Below are 27,586 nucleotides of genomic sequence, written 5' to 3' on the forward strand. Positions count from 1 at the left end.
ACGATTGAAACTGTATTAAGTGGGTTTTTGTCTGTTTTCTTTTTCAAATTTTACATTTGGCTGTCACGGCTTTTATCTAAAAAAGTTGAAAATAATTCAATATGATTTTTGAACTGGCGCACGGAAGAAAATTTAGTGATGAACAATAAAGACAATAGAGTGTTCATGTCTCGGAACTATCGGTCTGATAGTTGCCCCTTGGAAATTTGATGTTCTTTAAAAAACTAGCACATTTGTTTTAAGAACATCAAATTTCCGCGGGGGCAACTATCAGCCGATAGTTCCTCGACAGAAACACTCTCTTGTTTAAATAGAAGGACTGCTGCAGGCAGAGATCTCGCCCCTGTTACTACCTCCATCACCACTGCCACTAAATGCTAGTGGTAGTGGTAGTGCTACTGCTCTGCCCTGCCACTAATATAAAACTGTCTCAATCTCGGAAGATAAATAGCTTTATCATTTTCAACCTTTGCACTCTAATGAGCCGAGTCCGTCTGTACAACAAGAAAAAGTCTAAAAAGAGCTACAACGATTAGGAAAAGAGAACTGGACTAGCTTAACTCCTTAGATCATGTAATAACTGAGCAAGAAATACGTCAGGCTGTGGAAAAATTAAAGAATAAGAAATCGCCTTTTTCTGACAGAAAAGTTTTACTGCTACCTCTACCGCTGCCACTACCGCTACTATTACCGCCAATGCTACTTCTCCTATCATTTCACTATCACTACTACCTGTTGGGATTCTTCTTTTCAGTTTATGTTTGTTTCACTAGTACTTATATCCGTCTTCACTCAGAATAAGACTGACATATTTTCCCAATATTATTATATGGAGTGATTTATCAAAAAAAAAAAAAAAAATGCTCGAAATCTAGAGAAGTGTAGAAAGCAATATGAAAGCGGCGTGGCCGAGTGGTTTAGGGCGCTGGATTAGAAATCTGGTGGTCCCTGGTTCAAATCCTTCTCCCTACCGCAATCTAGATTTGTTCTAGGTAGTCCCGAGTTCAACTTCTCGAGCCTCCCACCAGTTGGGATTCTTAATAGTTTATTTATTAATTAATTAATTAATTTATTTATTTATTTATTAGTTAATTGTTTGTTTATTTATTTACGGTGCCCCCAATTATCACAACAATGTTAAGTACAGTGGACACTTAAATAAAGTTATTTATATATTTTATTTTATTTAAGAATTATCCAGTATATCTTACCAAACTTGGGAAGTGTCTTTTAGCTGTGTTGGACAAAACCAGTCCCATGATACCAATAGGCAACACCTTGGTAACAAACCAGAATAGTTTATCATCAATATAAAATGAAAACGTAAAGATTAATCGTGCTTTTATTTTCGGAGAAGAGATAGACATGATAATCGGGCTCTCCATAGGTTAAACTTTTAAGAAATAGAAAACATGTACCGTATTTCTGTCAAGTTATAGAAACACGAGTGGAAGTTTGGGAGAACGAGGAATGCTGTGGGAACAAGAGCCGACAGCTATTTCGAGGTTTTCCAAACTTTAACTAGTGTACGCTTCTATATAACTCGATAGAAACACGGAGCATATGTTTGTTTTTTTTTTTTATTTCTTTTAGAAAATTTTGCGACGAAAAAAAGAAAACAAATTGTTCACTTTGAATATCAAAATGTATAAATTATTCTTTCGAGTAATAGAAACACGATTTTAAACTAATCAGCGCGCGTACCTTCTTTGGGCTATTTTCCAAATCTTGATAGTGCATACTGCTGGCCTAACGAATTCCTACCTAGTCAGTTACTTTACCCTCTTTAGTAAAATTACCTCCCTCACTGGCCTTGGTTGATTCTAAAGCGCTTTACTATTACTTTCGACACTCAATGGAAATCTCCTCTAAAATAAAACATGTCGCTATGATTTCGACACCCGCTATGGCTGAAGTAATCTAGAGTCCAATAAAAAAAACGTTTTGTCTATGCACGACGTTTTTGGCGTGGCTGAGATTGCCGATATCGAGCAAAACTAATTCGAATCTCATCAACCACGGTGAAAATCAGTCGATGAGGATTTCAGAGCTCGATAATGCTATAGTTTACATTAACAGCTATCGAGGTCGGTCTTCAAAGTTTCTTTAAAATCCTTAAATACTCGTGGTAACTGTCGCAAACACGGTTACGCTTGATATCACTATTTATTTACCATATTATATTGTTAGTATCAAGAGGTACTAAGTCTATCGATTCTTATAGGTACTTGCTCGTGGAAAGGTTTTTTTGTGGATCGAGATATTTACGAGACAGTAAGTCTTATGATGTATCTTATGTATTACTTGAGCCGGTGTCGTTCAAAACTCACGACAACAGATGGTTCGTGTCACCGCTTTATCAACCTTGTTGCTGTCTATATGTTTCTGAGACGCTTGACCATACAAACACACAAGTCGTCTGCTGTCCGTCTATCTCCCTCACTCGCTCGGGCTTGACTTCGCGAACGAAGGTTTAGGAATCGAAGTGCTGATCCACGTCTGCTGTAGGCACGCTCGTGGGTGCTATCCCGCCCGGGGGTGGAGGAGACTCTTATATGGAAAGGTCGCGGATGCTCGTCGTCTCGCTATTCGTCTCACTATTTAATTTTTAGCTGTCAAAGTATCTTTTAGGGTGCTCTTGAAGAAATAATAATAAAAAACGCTTTTATTTACGTTTTTAAGCTCGATATCCTCTCGTGTCTACTAGCGCGGGCTCCTTTCCTGAGCTGTGGCTGGCAACCGAGCCTATTCCGCTTTAAAGTGCTTATGAAGTAAAAAATAATTGCTGCTTATTTGAAAGGCTTTTCAAACTAAAGAAGAATGGCATTTTCCCTTTCGGAATATCTTTTTTCGTTTTAGAGATATTCACGTTTTTGTATTATGCAAATGAGAAAATTGATGACGAAATTGATGATGAAATTGGTGGTTCCACTAAAAGAGTACAACACTCAATCAAGAATATCTGTAGAAATATTAAAGCAGTGTTTTTTAAACTTGGCACCAGAAATGTACATCACAAAAGAAACAAAATGATACCGTGATGCCGTTGCCATGACAACAGTTATGCCGCTGGTCCTGTTTTAATTAAGACTAAAATTCCCAGATTTTATCTTAAACAAGGATCATCCACTCCCAACAATCTAATGGGGAGAGTTAAGACAATATGGGAACCATGTGTGTTCAGAGCACGACCCTCTGTCCCACCTTAAAAGGTTGCAAATGGGATATTTGGTTTTTCACAGAAAGAGACTGGATTCATAGGTGTCTCTCTGTTTCCTTTGCGATGTACACTTTTGTGGTGCCAAGTTTGAAGAACACTGCTCCAATGTTTCTGGAGGCATTCTTGATTCAGTATTTTACGTACTGTTTTAAGTGGAATTATTTATGACGTCATTACTGTCCTAATTTGCGTAATAAAAAAAAAAAGGAATATCTCTAAAACCTAGCTAAAAAGATATTCCAAAAAGGAAAACGCCATTCTTCTTTACTTTGAAAAGCCTTTCAAATAAGCAGCAATTATTTTTTACTTTACGGGCACTTTAAGCAGATCTCTTAGGAGTGAAATAAAGCTCATGTCATGTCTACATTGGTCCCTTTTTAATGGTGTAATTCAAAGTTTCTGACGAGGATCCCCGACCGTTTCATATGGGAGTCCACCCTCCCCCCCTGGCTTTACAAGTCTTGCATGCAGGCTTGCACGGCCAAAATGGCTGCAGCAGGTCTGTTCCTTCGCTGATGTTGTCTCTTCCCGGTTCTGTCTCTTTGGCCTCTAGGTGCATACAGATAATTTATCTGTCTCACTGCTCTCTTAATTCGCTGATGCTGACGGCTTTCACCAGCTCTAAGGCTTACAGTTCTTCTTGTCTTGACGTGCAATCCGTCCTTGTACTAAGAAGTGCCTTGAAAACCGGTTGGTGTGTACGTGTCGGCTTCTAATCGATATCTGGCATTTTAACTTACCTAACCAGTTCTGCCATTTAAGTTTGCTTCAATACTTGCGTACAACGAAAATATAGTCATTCTCGAGTAGCAGAGAACAACGTCGCACTAAATATTTAAACTGAGGGCAAACGGATCATGGCGGGAACGATTATCGGGTGTTGTAATTGTGTATCGTCATCGACATTTTAATCTGTCCTTCAGGTATTTTGAAGTTTTAACTTGGTTAAAAGCACTGAAGAAGCTAAGGAAGAAGAGACAGTTTACTAACATGGATCGATAGAGCCTGATTACATCTCAGCACTGTACTTACCAGAGCTGCTATCCAACATGGCGTAAAGAGGAAGCTTGCAAAGATATAGCGTACTTGAAATCGGTCAAACATCCCGAGCGTGAAGAAGGCAACTGCCATCATGAGCTGAACGATCGAAATAACCTTCAAAACACGCATGTTCTGCGCCATTTCACATTAAATTTAATAGCTCTGCAGCACTAAATCCAATTGCCCGCTGATATAGGCTAATTACTCGCTGATACATATAGGTGGAAGTCAGTTCATTATTTTGAAGGCCTTTAGGGCAGAAATCTATAGTAACGTAATTTTATGTGCATAAGATTGTTACGTGGGTACATGTAATTAATATACGGGCGAAATTGAACTATTAAAGGAGCTCAGTCACGATACATATAGGTTATTGACCAAGTGTGAGGTCAAGATGGTTGGATATTGGCCAAGTTCTTTTTTTGCGCGTTTATGGACCGAGACGGAGTCGAGGTCCATAAACTCGCAAAAAAAGAACGAGGCCAATATCCAGCCATCTTGGCTGAACAAGCTTGGTCAATAAAGGATTTATTATATTGCTTTCGGGGAAATTTTTCTCGCGGGACACAGCGGGTAGTCCCGAGCGGGCAAGATAGCTCCATCTTGCCTGCTCGGGTAGCCAATCACAGCACAGGATTTGATTCATCTTGCCCGCTCGCGGAGCTAGCTATATAATAATTTGAGTTATTTTGGCTGCGTAGAGATTTACCTTTAAATTGAAGGAATCCTGAAAATAATAGTTTACTAAGATGGAAAAACACCAGAGATATTAATAAACCATAAAGGAACGAGGATGGTTAAGGATGGAGAAGATTAACACGGATTGCAAACGACGAACTTTTAACATTTACGCTTAACTTTCAAGCTGGCGGATGAACTTCTGTAATGACGGGTATACGTGCCAAGTGGTCCATCAGGCCGGCGCTTATCTCCGGTTTCTGTAGCATGAAGCGACTAGGGGTATTTCTACTCCCCCTGGTTGGGGTGTTAGTTCATCGCAGGATTACACCCAGCATTAAATTAGCCGGTACCCGTTTATACACCTGGGTGGAGAGAGGCACTGTGAGAGTGAACTGTCTTGCCCAAAAACACAACATAATGTCGCCGACCAGGGCTCGAACCCGGACCGCTCGATCCGGAGACAAGCGCTTTAACAATGAGGCCACCACGCGTCCACAGAACAGGGAACTGTTTATATATGCTATTAAACTAGTTTGTTCGGTATTAGATTATTCGCTCTCGATTTCTATGCGTGATAGTTAACTCTGGCTGCGCCCTCGTCAACTATCACGCGACAGAAATCGAGAGCGAATGATCTAATTGCTAAACAGATCAAACACGGAAGACCGTGTTTAACCACATTACCAAGCACCGAGAAGAGAGTTGAAAATACGACGCATAGCGAAGTATTTTTGACTAACGCCGAGTCTTGACTGTTACTTATATCGTCTTAATCTCAGTCGAAACTAAAACTAAAGAGAAAGTCAGGCCTGTCAGTCAGTAAGCAGACAAAGATTCAGATTTAAAGCAGTTTATTCTTCGTTTCCCTCGTACATTTTAAACACATCTATCTAGTTTCGTTTTTTGCTTAAACACCTTCTCGCGGCCATTTGAATAATTTCACTATGTCCTGTTTTCCACGGGCGTTGCGTTCAACTTCTTTTCTTTGCAGGACCTCGCTTTTCCATCCAATCATTTGTGAAGAAGTCTCTGGAAAAGACATCTTATCGGCGTTGGCTACGTCAGAGGAGATCTGGGGCTCAGTCGCAGATTTTTCCTCACTGTCGCCAGTTATGGGCAAGCTGACTTGTTTTCGTCCTTCATCTATATCAAGTTTATCTTGACCAATCCTTAATGTCTCTAGCTGTAACTGCAAGTTTAAGTTGCAAAATATTAGGTACAATTTGAAGGTGCTCTTCAAAAATATTAATATGAAATTGTTGGTACTTTTATATCGTGCTATGGACAAGAGTGGATCTGTGGCTTTCGGCTAGTACCCAGGCGCCCTCACGTAAGCAAAGTCAAAGCCTATATTTGCACATGCGGGGCAGCCGATTCAGACTCATGAGACATATTAGCAGTCAAGCAAGTAACTTAGGCAGTTGCGAAAATGAAGTCTGAAGAACAAGAACCTAATTGAACGGGATTCAAACCCATGACCTCTGCGATACCGGCACAGTGCTTTACCAACTGAACTATCAAGCCAGCGTGGAGCTGATCACGTTGTAATATATCCGTGAATAGTGTGTCAGCGAGAAGCGTAATGTAGTGCGAAACATTGTCAGGTGAAAGGTCTAAAGTACTAGCAAACAGTTTGTGAAAGAATGACAAGTTTATGGAAGTAGGCTGCTTTGCGTTACTTTACCTTTCTCACCCACTCTCCTCTATGCCCCTCATTCGATTCCAGTCCCACTCCATTCTCCGCCATATCAAAGCAATACACTAGTACATCTTAATTAGATAATGATGAATGGTTTGAGAGAGAGAGAGGGAATGCCGTAGATTCATAGCAGCTCTCTAAATGTATTGTGTAACTGGTTATAAGACGAGAACTTTCTTATTAACGGCTTGATGACGGGACAGACACCTGCGCTGTTACTGGCTGCTCGTGTGAGCAAGCTCACCAGCACGAGCTTAGCTGTCGCGCGAGAAAAAGTGCTGTTCTGAACACGATTTAGCAAGCTTGTTCGATCAAGATGCCTGAAAATTGCCCTCCTTCCTTTTTTGTGTGTGGGAGGCGTTGGCCTAATGATACTGCGCTGGACGGGTACAGATCGAACACTGCGGACTCGAGCCCTCGTGCCCTTGAGATAAGACATTCGGCTTTCACAGTTTAGTAGAAATATTTTTGTGAGTGGAGTAGAAATACTTTTCGTCGCTCCAAGTTACGAAAACCGGAGATAAGCGCCGGCGCGATGGGCAACTGTAGCCTCCGAACACTGACTGATTTCGGGCTTTTTGTTTAACTCTGCCAAAAAAAAAAAACAAAAAAAACACACAAAACAAAAACCGGAAATCCGTCTGTGTTCGTAGGCTAGGCAACTGATGCTTGAACACGTCACAATCCATAAGCAGGCAAAAAAGGGACTTGGCCAATATCCGAGTCATGTTAACCTCACGCGTGGTCAATAACAGTTATTACAAAGGTCTGGTTATCCATTCAGATGACCTAAATACTCTGTAAAGCCTCTCACCTGCCGATATTCATTCGCTAGAAACCCCCACTTGTCTGGCCATCGTCTTTGAGAGAGAAGCTCCCTTTTTACATGATCTTTCCTGTTATCATAAGCGAAGTGTAAAAGTGAGGATAGACACATTTGAAAACTGATTAGCAGCATCCATTCGGTCTCGTTTATTAAATATCCGGAAACACTGAAATCTGTACTAGTTTATCAACTCTACTTTTGGGTGGAGAGGCAGATGTGGAACTGTAGAAACAGAGAGAAATCTGATTCCAAAAATTATAGAATGCGCATGAAAATTATCAGTAAAATGTTTGGCTGGAGTCATCGTGTTGTATTCTAGGGCAATCGCAGTGCCTCTCTCCGCTTGAGTGAAGGTTGGAGCTAACTTTGCGATGGTCTAGCATCTCATCCAAAAAGAATAGAATACTCCGTCACTTTATGCAGCAGAAATTAAAGAGATCAGCTAAATGACTTCCCAATGGAAGCTTAGCTCAACGCCAGCAAAGAGGTTCAAATTAGTTCCAGAAAATTTTGGCAAGGCTGGTAACCGATAAAAAAGAATTACAAATCCAAAATCACCAGGAGAGTTGGAGACCGAAAGAGTCTTTCAAATGCAAAAGCGTCAAAGTGTTACTGTTAGTACTGACGCAGAATTACGATCCCGTAACTTATTATAAATCCACTTTAGCGATCATGTACTCCTAAAGATAAAGCCAGAGCGAAGAAACAACCAAAAAATTTAAATATCCTTACCATATTTCATCGTTGTGCACAAAATTGCATGCTTTTGCGTTACCCCTCACGCCAAACATCTTTCTCTTATGTTGTCTTCGGTAGAAGTTATTTGCTATTATGACGTCAACGGCTTGAGCGCGGCCTCGCGCGTGCGGCCTCACGTGAACAGTTGAATATGAGCGAGGCATTATGGGACTGAACAAAATGAAGCAGGGAGGGGCGGGGAGAGGTGTTGTGAAGAAGCAGAGTGGTGAAGTCTGGGGGAAGACAACTAGAAATTAAGGAAGACCAAAGAGCATCCGTGAATCGGTTCGCAAGTAACTAAGATTTTATTTGGTTTTGCACTCGCTCTTGGCCGGTTGTGATTGACGGGGTGGTTAGCATTAGGTTTAATTTACATAAATATATTATAATTCTACTTATAATAAAGAGGGCCACAAGTTTATGAAGAGTTTTAGTTACTTTGATGTATTACTTCTGTAAATAAAGTCTTAACGTAAGATATGAAACATGAAAGACCGTGTTTGACCAAATTTCCATACACCGAGAGGAGAGTTGAAAATATGGTGTGCGGCGGAGTATTTTTGACGAACTTCGAGGTGTTTAGAAATGTGGTCAAACACTTTCTCGATATATTTTCTAGATCGAAACTAAATTATAACAAGAAAACGGAGAAATAAAATCGCAAAAATCTGTGCTAATTAAGATCAGGTGTCGAAACGCCGTCACGGTCATGATTTGCATTGATTAAACTTGAGTTTGAGAAGTTTCATTAAGTTACATTCGTATCAGCTCTTTACAATGTATCAAAACCGCCCATTAGCTTAAATTATCAATAATCTTTTCTTTGCGAGCAGTAATACTTAATTGAAGTCGGCTTTAATAATGCTTCAAATGTTCAATTTTAGTTAGGAGAATTTTAAGCTTTTCACACTGCACAAGAACTTCCCAAAAATAATAATACTAATGAGTTGCTCTGGACCTAAAAGCTAAGTAAATTCTCTACGTAGTGCTTATGTATTTTGAATCTCCAACTCTGATCAGGCGTAAACGTTTGTACATCAACGACACGCAGTTTACCTCGATCACTCCTCATCCGCTGCAGTTGCTGAGCTTTCTTTGTGCTTTTCTGATACGGTGTTCTCTGAAATGACAGATGAAATCTGATGTCTGTCGGAGTGCTTTGATTGTAATTTGCGAACTGCAAGATGTAAAATAAGTCTGATAGTCTTGTCCATGAGCGTATCATTTATATGAAAACCTCAATCCACTGTAAACAAAAAGGACCAGCAAGTAAATATTTGTGCAGCACCTGTAGAATGAAGATCTGGTCCTCTTCACTTCTCCTTGACTTCTGTGTCCAAGACGCGAGGTCTCTTGGGGTATTGAAAAACATCCTGTGAAAACATACCTCATTTGGTGACTTTTTTGTTCACCACAGCAAACAAAGTTGTTGATTTAATATTTTTTGTATTGACGCCTAGTCGACTGCTATTTTGTTAAGAAAAGCTCGCCGTAATGATCATCTTTACCAATGCAAAATAAACATTCCGATATTTTCAAACTTTGTCAAGAAAAATGGCTTGAGTAACTTGTTTTAGAGCTATAAACATGCTATTCCTGACAAAGCATTTCGGATACTTCAGATTTCACATTGACGCCTGTGCCGGCCGTAACTGGCCATTAAGAGCGTTGGCCTTTGTTCCACTTCTGACGTCATCACCTTTGACCAAAATTGGCATCACACTTAAATTTATTCAGGTTCTGTAGGAGGAAAAGATCCTTCCAATGATACCCAAATTGGGTCAATCGAACCTGGAATATGCACAACATGTGAGTGAAAGACTCGGAGCAAAATTTCCCTTAACCAGTACTCTCGGCTACTCTGTGGTAAGAATGATGATGCTTTCTCGGGAATTCTTGAACTGGAAGCAAGCCCAATAGTAGGTCAAATGCCTTTTTGGGTAGATTAGAACTAATTTGGCTCACAACCAGGCTGGAAATGTACAAAATGTCCAAAAAATGCATTTATTCTCAAAAATTGCTGGGTGTCAATGGGTTAATATTGTAAAAAACAGCAAACAGCATTTGGTCACCTTTTCAATCATCCAAGGGTGCTTCCACTATGCCAAAGATACTGGAAATTTCGGTCGGAAATCAAATGGAAAGATCCATTTTGGTTTTATTCCAACCAGAATATTCAGGATCATCTCTGGAGGTGGTCCACTTATTCAGTCAGTCGGAATATTCCAACCGAAATTCACCATTCCATTTTTGACAAACCGGTTCATTGTGGGTTCCTTGAAAAACAGGATCACAGATCACCAGATCAAGGATCAGTTATTCCACTAGTGCTTGTTGGATACAAGATGGTTATGGCCAACTCTGCACTACGCTACACTCGCCATTGGCTTTCTACCATTTCATATCCAACGTGCGTGCATGGAATAATTGTTCAGTAGCCAGGGTCCCTGGCTTTAAGTCAGACTTTGTGTTTACATAGAATCAACAGTGACCTTGAATGCATCAGCTATCCATTATTAAAATCCATCATACATTTTAACTCAAATGCATTGCATGACTGAATATGCCCCAGTTAAAACTGGCGAATATCAAAGTGATATTCCCAATTTTCAAAACTGCACGTGTTGCGAAAAAAGTTTGAAGGATAATAAATCATGTAAGTACTCTCAACTAATTATAAAACAAATGCATGAGATAAAAGATGACAATTTATTGGAATAACTAATAAGGCAGAGTATATGCAATACAAAAGTACTTTATCATTAATAACATTTCTTGAAAACATGAGGTTTTCTTACGTGGTCAAATATTTCCAAATAACAACAGTACATGCATTTGTATTCAACAATTTACTGGTATTATAAAAATCGCAATTCATTAGCTTTACAGACCCTGGTAGTACCATGACGACTAATATAAGGCACCAATGTTATACAATGAAGCTTACAGCAATTAACTTAGACTATTCAAAGCAAATATGACAGTTCTTCCAAAACTGATGAAAAGAAGAACACAGAATCCCCTTCACTATGATTTCTCCTGTTTTTTCATTTTCCCAGTTGCCATCATGTAGATGGTGTAGGCGACATAGCCTAGTCCCACTAAACCAGTGCCCATAAGGCCCCTGTATATGATCACATCTCTGGAGCCCTTCAGTAGGTATACTGGGGCTTTAGATTTCTGTCAAAACAAAACAACTTTGTGAGGTGAATGAAATCTTAAGCCCTTGGTCAAATGTTTTGAACATTTAAATCCATAAAATCCGACATTGCGTTCAACCTGAAAGACTACATAAAAATATGCATTCAAAGAAACTAGCAATAAAATAACTATATAACACAATCTTATCATGCACAATCCAAAAACAGAAATGCATGTAAAAGATTAAACAATAAGTTTGTCAGCTATGCAAGAGCCAGGCAAAAATTGCACCTGGACATGCAGCATATTCATCACAGCTGATGTACAAAATAAGCCATTTATAGCCAGATTTCCCCATCTGACATGAACATACTGTAATGTATAAAATTAGTATTCAAATGTTATGAAAGTGCTACAGCTGTAAGTAGTGAGGGGATGAGATGTCAAAAGTGAAAGAATGAAAATAAAACACATATACACTGAAAAAATAAAACCCTTTACATTTGTGCAGGACTCATAACATTTGAAGCAGGGAGGGTTTCATTGCAAAGCTTCATACAAATTAAAAATTGATTAATGCTTCAGCACACATCACTGAATAATGATGCACGCTGGAAGTTTAGAAAGCACACAGTGTAAGAGTTGCTTGAGGTGCACTGTTTTAAATTAATATATGATCACTTTCTTCTGATGGCAAAAGTAAAAAAAGATGTGTGGATATCGCAAAGGTGAAGTTGTACATGTACATGTACTTTACGTAGTTAACTGGAACACAAATTGATATGCTTATTTGTTGTACATATTTGCAGTTAACTGGGTCTCAAATCGGCATTAGCTTATTTTCCTTCCGTGTACGTAATTAACTGGGCCACAAATTAAATTGATATTAGCTTAATTGTTGTACATGTATGAACTGATAAGCTTATACATGTAGCTTAGAACAGCGGACACACGGTTATGCAGTCTAGAATGGTCTCAATGCAGGGCTATTCATTTACCTTGAAAGTTTCCTGCCAGTATCGAACTGTGTTTGGAGACGTACCGGCAGCAGATGAAGACATTGGCACTTCAATAACTGGTCCTTTAACCTCTCTTAAGCCTCCAAGTCCCTGGTGAAAATATATATCTACATGTTCAAAGCTTCATGTCTGTTAATATCAATTTAGTGATCTCAGACTAATAAATACATCAAAACTATGTAAACAGTATGAAAAAAAATTACTTTTTTAGTAGCCTACCTGAGGTTGATAAGCAGCACTAGCTTCAGTGGGCACGATTCTGCCCGCAAAAGAACCCTGTTTGTAGAACATCAGCAAAATGCAAGATGGCGTCCAAGGGAACTAATTGTGCAAAGAGGTATGGGTAAACACATTGCCTGTCCATGTAACGGACGTGAAAATTCTCCATAAACAGTGCAGAGTGAAATACATCAAGTCTGACAGTTATGTCATCTTCTCTTGATAGTTTTCTACTTTGGTATTTTTGTTCTCTTTTTTTTTTTTTATTTTCAGTTTCTTTAAAATTCGACTTTCTGTACTCTTATGTATACGTGCCTATGTCAGCTTATAAACGTTTAGAAAATAAACCAAATTGCAAAGAAAATGTGGGCGCTTATTGGTTAGAAAAGGCATTTCTATTTAACAGTAGGCCTAATCACGGTTTTCGATGCCATCTTGACGGGTAGGCAAAGTGGTCAGAAATTAGAGTGTTTGTATGGGAATCCGATGGCCGTAACTTTTTCAAAAATTGAATTTTACACAATTTGTTAATCGCATCGTTAAAATGTCAGGTAGAAGATGGTATTCACCAAGTTTAAAGGATGTAGCCTGGCTAGATCAAGACGCTCAGACAATTTTTCTAATTTTCCACTCATTTGCCTGTAAATTTGGCTGGGTGGATCAGACGCGGTTCGCGGGAAAAAAAATAGACAAATAAAAGTTAACTGAGCGTCTTCTAGCCCAGCTACGTCGATCTTTGAATTTAATGAATACGATCTGCTACCCTGAGTGGGATAAAGTTTCGATTCTTAAGTTGAACAAAATTCAAGTTACAAACGCTGTAATTTCTGACCGCTTTGCGAGGGGGGCGTTGAAATTTTCGATTTTGTGGTTTTGGCTATATTTTTAGATCTTTTTTTTTTGTTTTTAGGTGGCAAAAGGCTTCGGGTTTTAGGTTTTGGTGTTCATTGCGGTTTGCTGATTTTTGATTTTTAGCATTTGGTTTTCCGTTTTTCCTATTTGTGTTCCGGTTTCTCTTCGATCTGAGCGACAATTTTATGCGCCTCAACTGATCTCGAATGGCCACGAAATGCTAGAAGTTGTTGCATGAGAGGAATGCATATCCACTTGTCACCATTGTATCATATCAGACCAGATGGACTAGAGTTTTAATGATTGGGATGTGAACTTTTTTTTTATTTTGACGATTTGTATACCGTTTCGGTTTTGATCGAATTTTTTTTCGCAGTTTGCGGTTTCGGATGATTTTTTCTAAGGTTTTGCGGCTTCTAATAGACCCTAATGCCCCCCTCCTTGCCTAACTGGCACTGGGATGGCGCGAAAAGTGTGATTAGGCCTATTAGATCATGAGCTCGAGATTTCCATCGGGTGATTGCGCCCTCGTCAGCTATCATGCATAGGAATGTCAGAGCGAATAATCTAATTCTTTTAGTATAAATCTCCTAGTCGTTCATACCTTTATCTAAATCCTCTTCACAGACACTTCGAGAACGCTAAGAAGTAGGAGCCATTTTGTTAACAACCGCACACTAGCGAGTAGCGTAGCCAAACGGCATTCGTGATAGAACGCTAGTAGACTTATACTAAAAGACAGAAACACGGAAAAGATATCAAGTACAATAGGAGAGGAGGATCTTTCCCGCAATTGGCCGGAAAAGATCTGGACACGAAATTAGTCAAGCCTAGTTATAAAATTAAGCCACAAATAAAGTTGATTTAATTTATTCCAGTTAAGGCGGGGGTCTACCTAAATCTAAGTGAAAGTTAAGGAAGTTTAAAGAGGGATTAAAAAGAAAAAAAAAAAAGTTTTGGAACACCACCAGACAGTTGAACGCCCCCGAAAGGGCACCCCGGGTTGGTGGACAACTGTCTGGTGTACGTCTACCAATTTTTAACTTGAAATTCTATTTTTAAAACAACATCAAATCTTCAAATTTTCCTATTTCCATAAGTTTTGCTAATCCTTTGAGAAAAACTAATTTTTCCCAAATGTACCAAAAAATCGCCAAAAATTTACAAAACAGCCCAAAACGTAGATATGTGGGATGAGGTAAGAGATTTTTGATTGCTTGAAACGTAAACGAGATATTTGCGTTAAAAACATAACACCCAGCCAAAATACGGCATTCATGTTAACCCCAGCCTTATTTATTTTCATCTTAATTCTACTGAAACCTATCATTTATTCTCGTGCGGTGGAAAAATAATGGCCTGGGGCTGTACGATTCTTATAGCTAGTATTCCTTAGCATCGAAATAATATGATATACCCCGGCAGATCGGAAGCAAATGCATGCACGCTAGCCCTTGAGGTGACTACACTTATATTTATAGGGTGGGAGGTCAATTAAATTTAAGTTAGGAATTGTCAAAATCAATTCACAAAGAAAACGAGCATGATTATGTTGCTGCATTCTGGAATGAGGTTACTTCACGGGTTATCACGCTTCACGGACACGTTTCGGCGGTCGGCGAGAAAGCGCTAAGCGCGAATGATTCGTACCCAATTCCCCACGGCGTGGGTGTTTTTCAACATGGCTCCTTCGAGAAGTTGAATCTCAGTGCTGGAAAACAGGAAGTCTGCTTGCCTTTACTATATCTCTATTCAGTAATAATGGATTCAATTTTAAAGCCATGAATAATTATGGAACAGGGCGAGGATGTTCTGGCATCGGAAGAAGGGACATTAGGTGGCTCGCACTGTCGAGAAGGAGGCGTACGTGAAGCTGCCTGTCGGAATCACCGAAGTGGTCGGGCGAAGAAATTATCGAGAAAGGTTTCTTTTCCAGACGATGCCCTTCTTGTCCGGGCTCTAGATCCAGTTGATCCTTGGGAAAATGGTAAGTTCTTGGTGTTCAATAATTGCGATATTCTTACGAATGTTAATACAGGAAAAATATAAGCTTTAAGCTTATAAAAATTGGTTTGTTCAAAGGGCTTTTACCCTCTCGATTGACAGTGCGAAACGTAAATATTGGTCTTCGTGCTTTGTACCTGTTAGCGTCATTTAGCGCGATTTAATATCTCCTCTCGAGATGTGTGAAAACATATTCTAGGTATTTCTGCAAGCGATAACTGTCCAAAGGTGAGTGTTTTAATTTTCTCCATTGTATATTACTTGTACATATGGATCCAGCACCCGGCGCGGTTAAAAATTTTTTAGCCACCAATGGTGGGCTGTAAATGAAAACAAATTTCTTGCTGTTTGAAGCTCCTTATAAAATTCAACTCAAGGTTCATATACCTAATGGAAACGCCACTAAATTTTCGAGACTTCTTTGCGAAATCGTAGATGGTAGTAGGGAAAAAAGAAAACAAACGTGATATCTTAATGGAAAATTTCCGGTGGTGCATTTTATTTAAGCGTTTAAAATGTTGTTTTCACTAGCAGAGGTAAGCTTAATATTTAAGTTTATTATATGTAGATCATATTGGAAGAATGATTAAAGATCGTTATAACGTTGCACTTCGACCTTGGTTTTAGATAAAATTGTGAAAAAGCCCTTCCAAGATCGAGGAATGGTGATACAAAAAATATAGTTCTGAGATGTATCAAATTATGACCTTGACCTAAAGTTATGGAAATTCAAAACTTCACTTTCGATATTATCGTACTTTCTGTTTTGAAGTGATCAAGAAAATGACAGACCACTTACAGAGTTGTCGAATAAATAGCAAAAAAAAGGCAGAAAGTGCAATCACTGTCATATGACATTGTTGCATAATTATAACATCTTTTAATTTAACAAAACATGATTGAAAACATCCTTTGAATTTACCCTTTTTGTAAAAGGATTTTCTTGATTATGAAAAAGTGAAGTATATTAGTTTGTTTGACTTATTCAAGGATCTTGCCGACTGCTTCTCAATCAATTATGGCAGTCCTTTATCGTCCCCAAATAAATACAATAACCTGTAATTATTATCAAAATGACCTCTTCTGAAACTCACCTTAAGTAACTCTACATGCAATTCTGTTGCTGCAAGATAAAAGTACTTGAAAGAATTAAAAATAACCAGGTGTTTCAAGTAGCAAAATTTTGCTATATTTTACAATTTTTCTGCCTCAATTGTAGCAGGTTGGTGAGTTTTTTGTCTTATCTCAGTTGATTAATAGTTTTGCATATCAGATGTAACTTAAAGCAATTATGCAATGATTAAAAGTTCAACCCCACTATCACAGTGAAGAGGCTTTAAGCCAAGTTTACTGCAAGCTTATCATTATTTGTATATTTATAATTTTGTTTATTGCTTCATGAAGTCACTGGGATAATTTCCAATTTTATCAATAACAAGCATGTGAGCTGACTTCCCACAATAAACAAACCTTGCAAATGGAAATGGCTGATGCTTTTAAGGTTCCTTGGACACATTCATCACGTTTGGTCATCCCAATGAAATTTTTCACTCCCTGCTTCCATTAGTAACTGTAATCCATTTTTTTTTAAAAGTCTGACATGGGAACAAACAAAAAGTACTAATTTAACACCTGTTCATTTTTTTTGTGCATTTGTAAGTTTCTCTCTAAGTTCATTTCGTTAGGTACACCTTACAGTGACTCTGACAGCTCTGGCTAATAAATAACCCTCATGAACAAGTTTGAATGTGTAACTCTACATTGCTTCAGTGAAATGGAAGCTATTTCATTAATGTTTCCACCCTTTGAGGTATAATTACACTGGTTACTTTCAACTGGTTTCTTTTTTTTGCTTGATGTGTCACATGATTGTGTGCTGCATGCCTAAAGTGAGATTCTGGTGGGAAGAAACCATTTTTCTTATGCTTGATGGGCTTAAAATTTATTGAATGATGTGTCACCTCATGAAAAAGACGACTTGATTTTGTGCATGGAAAAAGACCCTAGGTGACATCTGATGGACTGTGCAATATTCTCCAAGCAAATTGTTTTTTGCTTCCTTCTACGAAAAAAGGAGAATTTGACATGAGATCAAGAGTCGCTAAGGGCTTTTATTCGCCCACCCCTTCTCTTTATCTTTGGCAATTTCAGTAAACTAGAATTTCCAGATGGGTGGGAGAATGTTTTTTAAAATAAAACCAAAATCTTCTTGGGTGTGGATAATTTATTTTCTGGAGCAATAAAGTCATTTTTCTTTGTGTCTTTTCTGTTACTGGGGTTGTCAACAAGTTATCTACATGAAAGCTTAATCAGACAAGTACAATGCACAGTTGGTATGTCACATAAGGTTTAGTATATCTAATGTTCCAGAGTTTGTGTTTATTTTAGCTGGTCATCACAGCAGCAAAGAGGTGATTGATGCCTACAGGAACACATGCACCAGATTAAAGATCAAGCCATGTGAAAAACTCATAAAACAGCTTGAGGTAATCATGCTCCATTTCTGCACCATTTTGTAAATTATCCATACACTGTATAATTTTTTTCACCTCTTTTTTGGGGGGTCTGCACCTTATTAAATGCTCTTGTCCCTGGAGTCTTTTTTCCCCTTGGCTGACAGTTAGGAAGAGAGCAACCAAGGGGAATTGAGACTGGAGGTCAATTTTGCAGGCCCACCTGCCAAAAATGTGGCCCCATTCAGCTACTTGGTGATTTACTTCCAGTCATATTTACAATTGAGAAATAGAAATGTTTCTATCAAGTTATAGAAACATGTGAGTAGAAGCTTGGGAGAACAAGATATGCTGTGGGAACACAAGCTGATAGGTGAGTGTTCCCACAGCTTTTTCAAGTTGTCCTGGGCAAATTTCCTCTAGTGTTTCTACATGTGTCACTCAATAGGAGCACGGAGAACATGTCTTTTTTTTTCTCTTAGAAAATTCTGCAGACAAAACAAGGAAAAAACTTATGTACATTGATCATCAAAATGTAAATTCTCTTTGCTAGCGCCATCATTATGTCAACAGCTCGAGCTAGTTCTGTGCTTTTATTGAGCTTAAATATAGAAACGCCATTTTAAACCAATCGGTGCACTCACATATTTTCTTTGGGCTATTTTGTAATATTGTTTAAAAACTGATTAAAACTGATCATGCTATAGAACTCTCAAGAGTTGCCTATTTCCTGAAAGCTACTTGTAAGGTGTTAAGACTTGTGATACTAGAGTGTATTAAACTAATTTTTTTAAAATTATATTAACTGTTGGAAATTTGCTATATTTTTGTCAGGCATGTGAGAGTTTTCAGGACAGAATCGATGTTATAGATTTAAGAGGTAAGAGAGGGGTTGCTTTTGGATGATAGTGGAAAATGTCAGTTGTATATAAATCTCTGTCTTTATATATTTCAAAAGGGGATCTTGGGTGACTCTTATAACTCAGTGAGCTGGCTTCATGTGCATATCAGGCTTGGAACTGTAATAATTTTATTTACCTATTTATTTTTTTTAAACATTATAAGTTGCTTTTGAACTGTAATTAAAATGCACTTCTACTAACACTGTATTGACAATCACTCCATTGCGAGATGTATACCATGGCAAAAGGTTTCATATTATTGTTAGACATATGTATTTAGGATAGAATCAGTATAGGTGCTAATATTACACAACATTCTTTTCATCAGCAGAAGGGGCTTATCACCAGTAATCTATGATATTACATTGTAATTTATATATATTTACATGTATATGAAGTTTATTATCAAAGTTATTACATTGCCATTATTGAGGTAATGACAGTTGTGGCAGAACACCAGAGACAAGAATGTACATGCATACACGTGCATGTTGTTATTAATTGTAAGCCATGACGAAGTATGAAAATGAGTAGTATGTAGAGTTAACTGTAGACTGTCAAGTGATAATATGTTAACAACTGCTTCGTACTTTTATTTCAGGTGTTAAACTTGACTTACGAAACTGTGAAGCCCTTGAGGAAGTGTTCAGAAGAGTTAGAACCAAGACATTAGATCTTGAAAATACAGGACTTGAAGATGATGTGAGTACATGTCAGAACATTAATCTTGTCATATGTACATGACACTGTATGATTTATAGTTCGTCTGCTTAACTGCAAAATTCCTGTTAATTCCAAACTGAAGTTTTACTAACATTACAGTATTACATATACATTTTCTGTCAGTAGCAAAGATATAAATGTGAGATGTGAAAGGCTAGGAAAGGGTAGAATATTGATTTCATAATAAAACATTTTTAGTAAGGATGGAGTCATCAAAACTGTTTTTAATTAGTGTTTTGATTTGAATATTTTTGTTATAATGTGTTGTTTACCTTTTACATGTAGATATGCCATAAATTTTACAACCTCACTGTTGACTTGTTGTTGACTCAAATTGTTTTTTGTAAGGGTGCTGTTTCATTGCTGGAAATGATGGAGTTCTACAAGTCGACATGTAAACTTAACTTGGCCTACAATAGCAAGATAAAGATAAGAGGATGGCAGGCTCTTAGTAGGACTTTAAAGAAGGTAACAAAGATCATCACTGCTACTCACATAGCTTCTTTGTTGTTCATGTGTGCAGGGTTTGTATGGGTCCTGGAAAACCTGGAAAGTTGTGGAATTTTATTATAATGGCCCTTTCCAGGACTGGAAAGTCCTGGAAAAGGGCTTCTGGTCCTGGAAAGTTCTGGAAATCTGTTAAACTCAAGTAAAAAATACGAGACAGCAAATAGCAGACAGTAAGAAAAATATATAAAGAAAAATATAGCAGACAGTAAGAAAAATTAACACTGTGATCTTGGGAGTGAAAGGGTTAAACTGAATTTTAGAGTCCTGGAAAAGTCGTGGAAAAATCCTGGGAAAATCCTGGAAATTTGTTTCTGAAGAAAGGGTACAAGCCCTGTGTGTGGAATTTTGTTAGTGTGTAACTTGAAGGTGACCTTTCCTATTCTTTTCAGACTCCATGTCTTCAATACTTGGACATACGTAACACAGTGTGGACAGAGCAAGCTCTTCCACTGCTGGGACGATCCATAAGGCTGGACTGCTGTCTCACTGTGTTGCACATGGAGTGTGCCAACCTTTCTGGGAGACCACTGTTCCTGCTGGGTACGTCAAATACCTGTAATTCAGTTCATGTCATGGATGCAGTTAGCACCTATAGCTATAAAGTCCTTAGCAGAGCTAAGTTGTGGGTGTTTCTCCTTCTAACAAATAGATTATGAGCTCTGTATTTATATCACAAGAAAGTTGACTTGGGCTGTGCCCTCCTCAAAATCAAGAGTGAATATCCTCTTCACAGACACTATGCTACTCACTATCTATCACAACTTACTAGCCTAGTGGCTAGTGATAACTTCTAAGATGTTACTAGCCAAAACCCTTTGTTACTAGCCAAGTGTTGTTGTAACTGGCCTCGCTCCCAATGTGTGGCTTCATAGCTCAGTTGGTAGAGCATCGCACCGGTATTGCGGAGGTCACGGGTTCGAATCCTGTTGAAGCCCTGATTTTTTCAGGCTTCTTCTTTCCAATTGCTTAAATTGGAAAATTAACTGCGATGATCATTCTTCACTTTCATCTACAACCGCAGTTCATATATGAATTATTTCATATAAACTTCACATCAGTGACATAATGTGTTATGTTCCTGACACTTACTTATTCGCGTCACTCCAATGTATCATTTGCGTGAGTTGTAAAACTTGACTTAAGACCAAAGCACAAATATCACAGTGATATCAACAAAGTAAAGTGCTATGTTGCAAGCCTTGTGTTAAAAAATTAAATATCTCTCAATTTGCTGCTGCAATAAAATAGTTGAGAATTAATAACAGCGACTACATCTTTGACTTTTCTCTCTCATTTCACTTATTAAACTTATACAGCAAGTGCAGTGAAGTTCAACCGTAATCTCAAAGACTTGTTCCTTGGGGATAACAAGCTATCATCATGTGATGGACAGTCATTAGGTGCCATGCTGAAGGGCAATGAACATCTTCAGTTGTTAGATTTAAGAAATAACCCTTTGCAGGTAAACCTGTTTGTAAAATAATTTAACTCAGATAAGCTTACTTTACAATAATTATGCAACCGTCTTCTAATATGTTTACCTGGTGTACCAAGTTTAGTGTAGTTTTAAGTCAAGAATGATTTGTTTTCAATTTTTCAAATAGGCCACATTCCATATATCAATATTCTAACAACGATTCAAGGCTTTCGGGTCAAAATTGCAAGGTTTTCAAGTTTCCTTCATCTTCCAATTCCCAAAAGAGACTTGGATACAAAGAAACACCACCAAACATAGACATCTGTCCTGAAAGCCTCGGAGCCATTTTAGAATATTGATCTATCGAACTTGGCCTATTGGTACAGTTCCATAAAGCCACTGGAGCAGAACAAACCAAGTTCACTGTTTGTAGTTTCATGTTTGGTTAAAAAATATAAATGTAAACAAATTTAAGTGCCCTCTCTTCAGTAAGTGAACTCCCAAACTTTCACCCTGAGTGCTAAATAGATTTTTTTTATGGTTGGCAGCAAAATTGCTCTCATTTAAGCAGTTCTGATCAAGACAACTGACAGGCCATGTTAACTGGGTTTCTGCAGTGCTCAACACATTGGCTTCACTTACAACACCTTACAGCCGGATTGTTCTGTGCAAATGTACCTGCAGTTCTGAAAGCCATTTTTTTTAAAAATCTCTGATGAAGCATTTTTTGTAGGACATGGGTATAGGTCATATATGTGAAGGGCTTGCTGAACAGCAGAATGGTGGACTACACACACTGGTACTGTGGAACACTCAACTTACGAGCCATGGAGTTGGTTATCTGGCTAATGCACTGGTAAGTTGGTTGCTTTTTTTAGGTACCAGTAACCCATATTGGTTTCTGTACACTACTGAACATTTGGTTATAAACTTAACAGTCTTGTAGTTAGTCTCATTATATTTCTCATAATGATCTTATTTCTGCTAGCAGTGCTGTTTTATGTTTCAAAGTTTTCCTATGTTCCTTGATTTACATGTGTATTAATAATTCTTCATTGAGCTTATTGATATAATTAATAATTACTAGGTTATTAATTTTACAATGTGCTGATCCAGATAATATCCCTACCCCCCCCCCCCCCTCTCCCCGACTAAAGGGATTGGAATTTCCTGGGGTTGGGGTGTGGGGGTTGTGTGAGACCTAAAAATTTAAAGAAATGTATTAAGCTTAATTGAAATTGCGACATGGGTGAGGGGTCGATCACCCCTTCCATGGGGGAGGTAAGGATATTTTCTCGAACTACGCAATCTTGAAATGGCGTATAAACTGATTCAATCTGTAGTGAAATTAAAGTGCAAGCTGGAAAGCTAAATTAACCAGCTAGATGTTTTTCTTGTTAGCTTCCCAAACAGTTTAAGTTCTAGATAGGCAGCAGGTGAATAAAAAGAAAACAAATAAGGGGAAATTTAATACAACATGTAATATGTAGCCGTGTTTAATGTATCTTTGTAGATGTGTACCAGATCTCTACAAACTCTTAATCTTGGACACAATCGGCTGACTAATGAGGGAATACACACATTGAAAGAAGGACTCCTGAGAAACCACTCACTACAAAGACTTGGTCTTTTAAATACAAGAATATCAAGTGAAGGTACAGGAAAAATAGCCACTGACCCCTAACCCTAACCTTAACCCTAAAGGGCAACTCCCATAGGCAATACCTCTCATAAATAGTCAGTTACCTTCATGGTTCAAACTAAATGTAAACACTACATTTGGACCCCTTTTTAGGTCCCAAAGGGTGTCCACTTAGGGAAGGTTTTATAGTACACATCTACAGTGTATCATTTTGCTTCTTTGATTTGTATTTTTTATTATATGATTATCGTTAAGTGTCCCCAGCTAGTAGAGGGTTTTTTCCCCTCTGCTAGCTGAGATTGACATGTCAATAAAGTTTTGATTGATGTGATTGATTGATGATCCACCGAGTTCTTCTAAGGCTTGTTTTAAAACCTTTGGCATCAGTAAAAGAAAGTTGATTATCTTTTGGAAGTGTGATCTGTTGTTAAATTTTACGTTGCCGTATTTTCATTGTATATTTTAGTACTCATTACTGTTTTGTTTTTAAGCTCGTAAGGACATAACAAGAGCACGCAAACGAGTGTGGATAAAACTTGTTGAGTTATTTATGACGTAGTGCACAGTGATATTTTTGTGGGTATTTTTGACGTATTTTTCTGTGTTTCCGTTGTAGGAATGATAGCCCTCGCTGAAGTAATAGCAGAAAGCAAGACCCTACTGAGAATGGACATCCGTGAAAATGAACCTTATGTAGGTGGACTGATGGCTCTGTCTCTATCACTGAAGGTCAATGAGTCCCTTGTGCGGATAGACCTGGATAAGGAGCTCAAAAAAGAGCCGGTAAGACTCTATCATTGTCTAAATTCTCCTTACAATACCAATACATTGTCAAGCAGACAAGTAAGGAGAATGAAGAAATTCATCAACCACAGTGTTGGGCATGTGGCTTTGATGTAGCACCAAATTCTCCTTACTATTATGAAAACAAGGACATTATTTCTCGAACGTGACGGTGTTGAATGTACTTACAACGAAAAAGACTTTATACTGCCGCCAGCCTCACCTAGACTGCTAGACAGGTCATTTCCCCTTCAAGTATTGATAAGGATCTTAAGCAGACACTAGGACTCTTCGGTCTCGTCAGGCTCTTTGGGCTCGTCACGCACTCCTCACTCGTCCCCCACAGGAGCAGAGCGTGACGAGCCATGAGAACATCTACAAAGGGGTCTGGATATCGATTCACAATAGCCGTTTCTTCCCAATCCCTTTCGAACTGTTTCGGACGCGGTTCGTGCGATGAAATCATTCTAAGTAGGGACTGTATTGCAGTTAAAGCCCATCCAAAAGCAAGGAGAGAAAGCCATGGGAAACGGGAATAGTCTTCCCCTCCCTCCCCCCGTTTCCTCGCCCTCCAGAGTTCATATGTGGTACGGAGGGGAAAGGAGGGTGGGTCGGCGGGTAAAATAGGCATCATAACTTAACACAAACTCAAGAATGCAAGTCATGTCTTACAGCTCTCGGCACAAATAATTCTCGCTCTATTTTTTTTTTAAACAGGGCATGGAAACAACCCAGAGAATACTTCTTGCCGATATCTACGGCTATTGCCAGAGAAACAAACTCTTAGCCAAGGAACGCGAAGAAAGAGAACTAGCTAACGAAAGTCAAACTGAGGAGGGAGGGATCAGTGAATCAGACAGTATCATTCAGGATGTCAAAGAGCACGTGCCTGTATTGGAGTCTCCACTTGAAAACGAGGCCACAACGGGCCCGCCGAAGTTGATTCAGTTGGAAAATCCTCCAGATATCACGGAAGAGCTTAAAGTATTGACAGCGGACTTTCCTGGCCTGTCGCGATTCAGGGTGACGGCCGTGTCAGACGAGGAACAACATCCAAACCAGGACTCGAACTCGAGTGAAGAAGATCTTGTGCCCCTTGTGGATTTGTCAAACTCGAACTGTTCGTCGGATTTAAACGATGCGAGCGTGAAGGTCGATTTGAGTGATCCGGTACAGGGGGTAACTCTTGTGGAATTAGACGACTCCAGTAATTCTGTAGTTCTGTTAAAGCCAGGCACAGCTCCATTAATCCCTTCGCCGGTACAAACTGATAGAAAAATAACAGGTATGAATTGAATTCTGGAATTAATCTTTATTACTGCTTAGCTTGAAATGCATGTGCAAAGTATCAAAACTTCAATTGGCTTTTTTCAGTGCTGATCTTGTGTCGATTATGAGGTCAAATCGCGCTGTAGTGACTTTTGAAATTATCCCAAGATCTTATCATTTGGATTCGTCAAATCTAATTGCAACCTTATATAAAATTTCTGCAAAACAGGAAAAGGAAACGAAAGGTCAGTTCGCGACAGCAAAGCATTTGTTTATAGGAAAGGTCGCTAAATTTGGATGAGCATTTGTTGAGCTTATGCTTGTTACGTTCGAAATAAACGCGGGCATTGTGTGCCCTCTCCATGTCTAAGAGTTAAGCAGGGAAATGAAGATGGGGTATAAAAGAGTTCGTCAGAAAGATTTTACTTATATTTATTTCCATGAATGTTTTTTTTTTATTTCTTTAGATTCTTCACAGTCCGCAGGTGAATTTGAAAAGGAACTTGAGTTGTTGACCAGTTTAACTGTGAAGGAAGCCAATCACAATCCGCTCCTAAACAACGCCATGAACAATCAGGGTACGTGCCATTGTAGAAAAAAAAAATAATGCAAAAACGCGAAGTGTTTCCCATTCTTATAACCTAGCTACAAAGGACGAGCTCTCCCGACCGCAACAGGCGCTGTTGGTTCACCTGTTAATAAAAGGATCACAACCGCATCATTTTGCTACCAGGATGGCGTAGAGAGAACCTGATTCGTAGTTGAGGGTTCCGTCAGCCATTTGGTAGAGCAAAATGACGTGTTAATGTCGGTTTTCAGAGTACAAAACACGGTAGTGGATAAAGATGCAGCCACTCAGTCGTCACAACTGTATTTTAAGGCAAGGCTGACTAAGATACACGAACGCGGCTTCCTTGTGACGTTCCTTAAAGACATGCAACGAGGTGACTATGGACCCATTTGATTAGACGGGTTCGCGATGGACCAACTTTCGCATCTTGTATGCGGTAACTGGAAGTAACAACCGTACCGATGCTTATTCCGTGTTTTTCTTTCACATGATATATATTTTTTCTTTTATCACGTTCAGATTTCTGGAGCAACCAGATGGATGGCATCGTGAAAGGAGCAACAAACATCCCGGCCCCTCCCTCGACAGTGTCTCCAAATGGCGCTTGTAACACAGCAGACCTATTGGGTTAGAGCGACAGCGTGTTCAAAAACACAGTTCATATGGGGATTCGCAATTGTACTAATTGGAATGGTTCATTCGCAGTTTTAAGTGGAATGGCCAGCAGTCTTTATTATGATATTTGAAAAACAGGCGCATATCATTGTTGCCTGGATATGAACTTTTACCAAATTTGTTTTATAGATCAATACAAGGAAATATTCTAAATGGGCGAGATTTTCCTCGGTTTACTTTACTAAGAAATTATTTTGATCCAACGGGAAGATTTTAATTTTAATTTTGCAACGAAATTGTAATTCGCGGTGCCAAATCCTTGCCCTCGTTTTATGTGGTTGCGTGACATGGAGTCACGCAACCCGTGACAACAGTGGTCAGTTTGGTAAACCTTGCTGGCGAAGTAAGGTTGAAATAATTTTTTGTATGCTTCCTGTTTTATATGCAGTATCAGATTGCCAACCCTTTTAATCGCCAAGAACGATTAAAGTCTTAATTCTTTTTTAGTACAAACTAAAAGAGAGCTTAATACGTGGTGGATGTCTCATTTTATACTGTCCTGATGTTCCTTAGTCTTAGCCTTGCACGAACTGTGCTCCATTTTGGTGAATTCTAACACCTTTGGAGTTGTATGTTTTCTACCTTAGTAGTCGACTCGTTTAGGTGTATGTGTTTCTTCAATTTTAAAGGTCGTGTATTGGAAAAATGATTTTATATCGATATCTTGACATAGCTCCCTTGTAAGCAGACACGATTTGATGAGAATGAAAATCACTATTAATTGAATGTCTTGATCTTCCACCGAATTCTCAATACTGTCATCTAGCAATTAATAGGCAATTATTAAGGAGAATTCAGATTTGGAACTTAAAGTAAAGCGGCTCAGTGCCAGTGTATATATACACAAATTGTTATCATCTTATTGTAAATCTTGGTATTACCGTCAATCAACGGAGATCTTACTAAATATTAATGCTAGAAGAGGTTTCTTTTCAAACATTTGTAAGTACGAATGCAGGTCATACATTTATTTGTATTAATATTAATTCGCTATTAGTAGATTACTCTCGATTTCACTTAGTAAAAAATGGATGCTCACTAATCGAAAGACAGCTTTTCTCGAAACATTTTCGTTAAGAAACATCATGTCAATTTGTTTTAGTGAAAATAAACGAGTGGAACCACATTGTTGTTGTAGTCTCTTTCCTGTGCTCTTCCGTCCAAATGAAGTCTACGGAGGTCATTTTAGTCTCCGTGACAG

At 38.6% G+C, this 27,586-nt stretch overlaps 3 protein-coding genes across 3 annotated transcripts; 1 reads left to right on the forward strand and 2 right to left on the reverse strand.

Annotated features, from left to right (window-relative positions):
* Positions 1–5,039: 5,039 nt before the first annotated feature.
* LOC145484670 (ciliary microtubule inner protein 1-like) lies at positions 5,040–8,475 on the reverse strand. The gene is made up of 3 exons (XM_081463275.1): positions 8,200–8,475; positions 7,456–7,537; positions 5,040–6,131 (listed from the first exon to the last, which is right to left on the reverse strand). The coding sequence occupies exons 1-3, from the start codon at positions 8,367–8,369 to the stop codon at positions 5,850–5,852; spliced, it is 534 nt and encodes a 177-aa protein (XP_081319401.1). The 5' UTR covers positions 8,370–8,475; the 3' UTR covers positions 5,040–5,849.
* Positions 8,476–10,895: 2,420 nt separating this feature from the next.
* Positions 10,896–12,735, reverse strand: LOC145484662 (cytochrome c oxidase subunit 7A2-like, mitochondrial). The gene is made up of 3 exons (XM_081463267.1): positions 12,585–12,735; positions 12,345–12,455; positions 10,896–11,385 (listed from the first exon to the last, which is right to left on the reverse strand). The coding sequence occupies exons 1-3, from the start codon at positions 12,654–12,656 to the stop codon at positions 11,233–11,235; spliced, it is 336 nt and encodes a 111-aa protein (XP_081319393.1). The 5' UTR covers positions 12,657–12,735; the 3' UTR covers positions 10,896–11,232.
* Positions 12,736–14,902: 2,167 nt separating this feature from the next.
* On the forward strand, positions 14,903–27,516 carry LOC145483389 (protein phosphatase 1 regulatory subunit 37-like). Its single transcript, XM_081461894.1, has 13 exons — positions 14,903–15,423; positions 17,829–17,926; positions 18,728–18,773; positions 19,397–19,497; positions 19,867–19,986; positions 20,418–20,568; positions 21,345–21,490; positions 22,179–22,301; positions 22,959–23,100; positions 23,704–23,870; positions 24,588–25,155; positions 25,607–25,717; positions 26,230–27,516. Exons 1-13 carry the CDS (start codon positions 15,228–15,230, stop codon positions 26,340–26,342), a joined length of 2,082 nt encoding a protein of 693 aa, XP_081318020.1. The 5' UTR covers positions 14,903–15,227; the 3' UTR covers positions 26,343–27,516.
* Positions 27,517–27,586: the final 70 nt, after the last annotated feature.

Source organism: Orbicella franksi, chromosome 4 (assembly GCF_964199315.1).
Source record: "Orbicella franksi chromosome 4, jaOrbFran1.1, whole genome shotgun sequence".
Classification (NCBI taxonomy): Eukaryota; Metazoa; Cnidaria; class Anthozoa; order Scleractinia; family Merulinidae; genus Orbicella; species Orbicella franksi.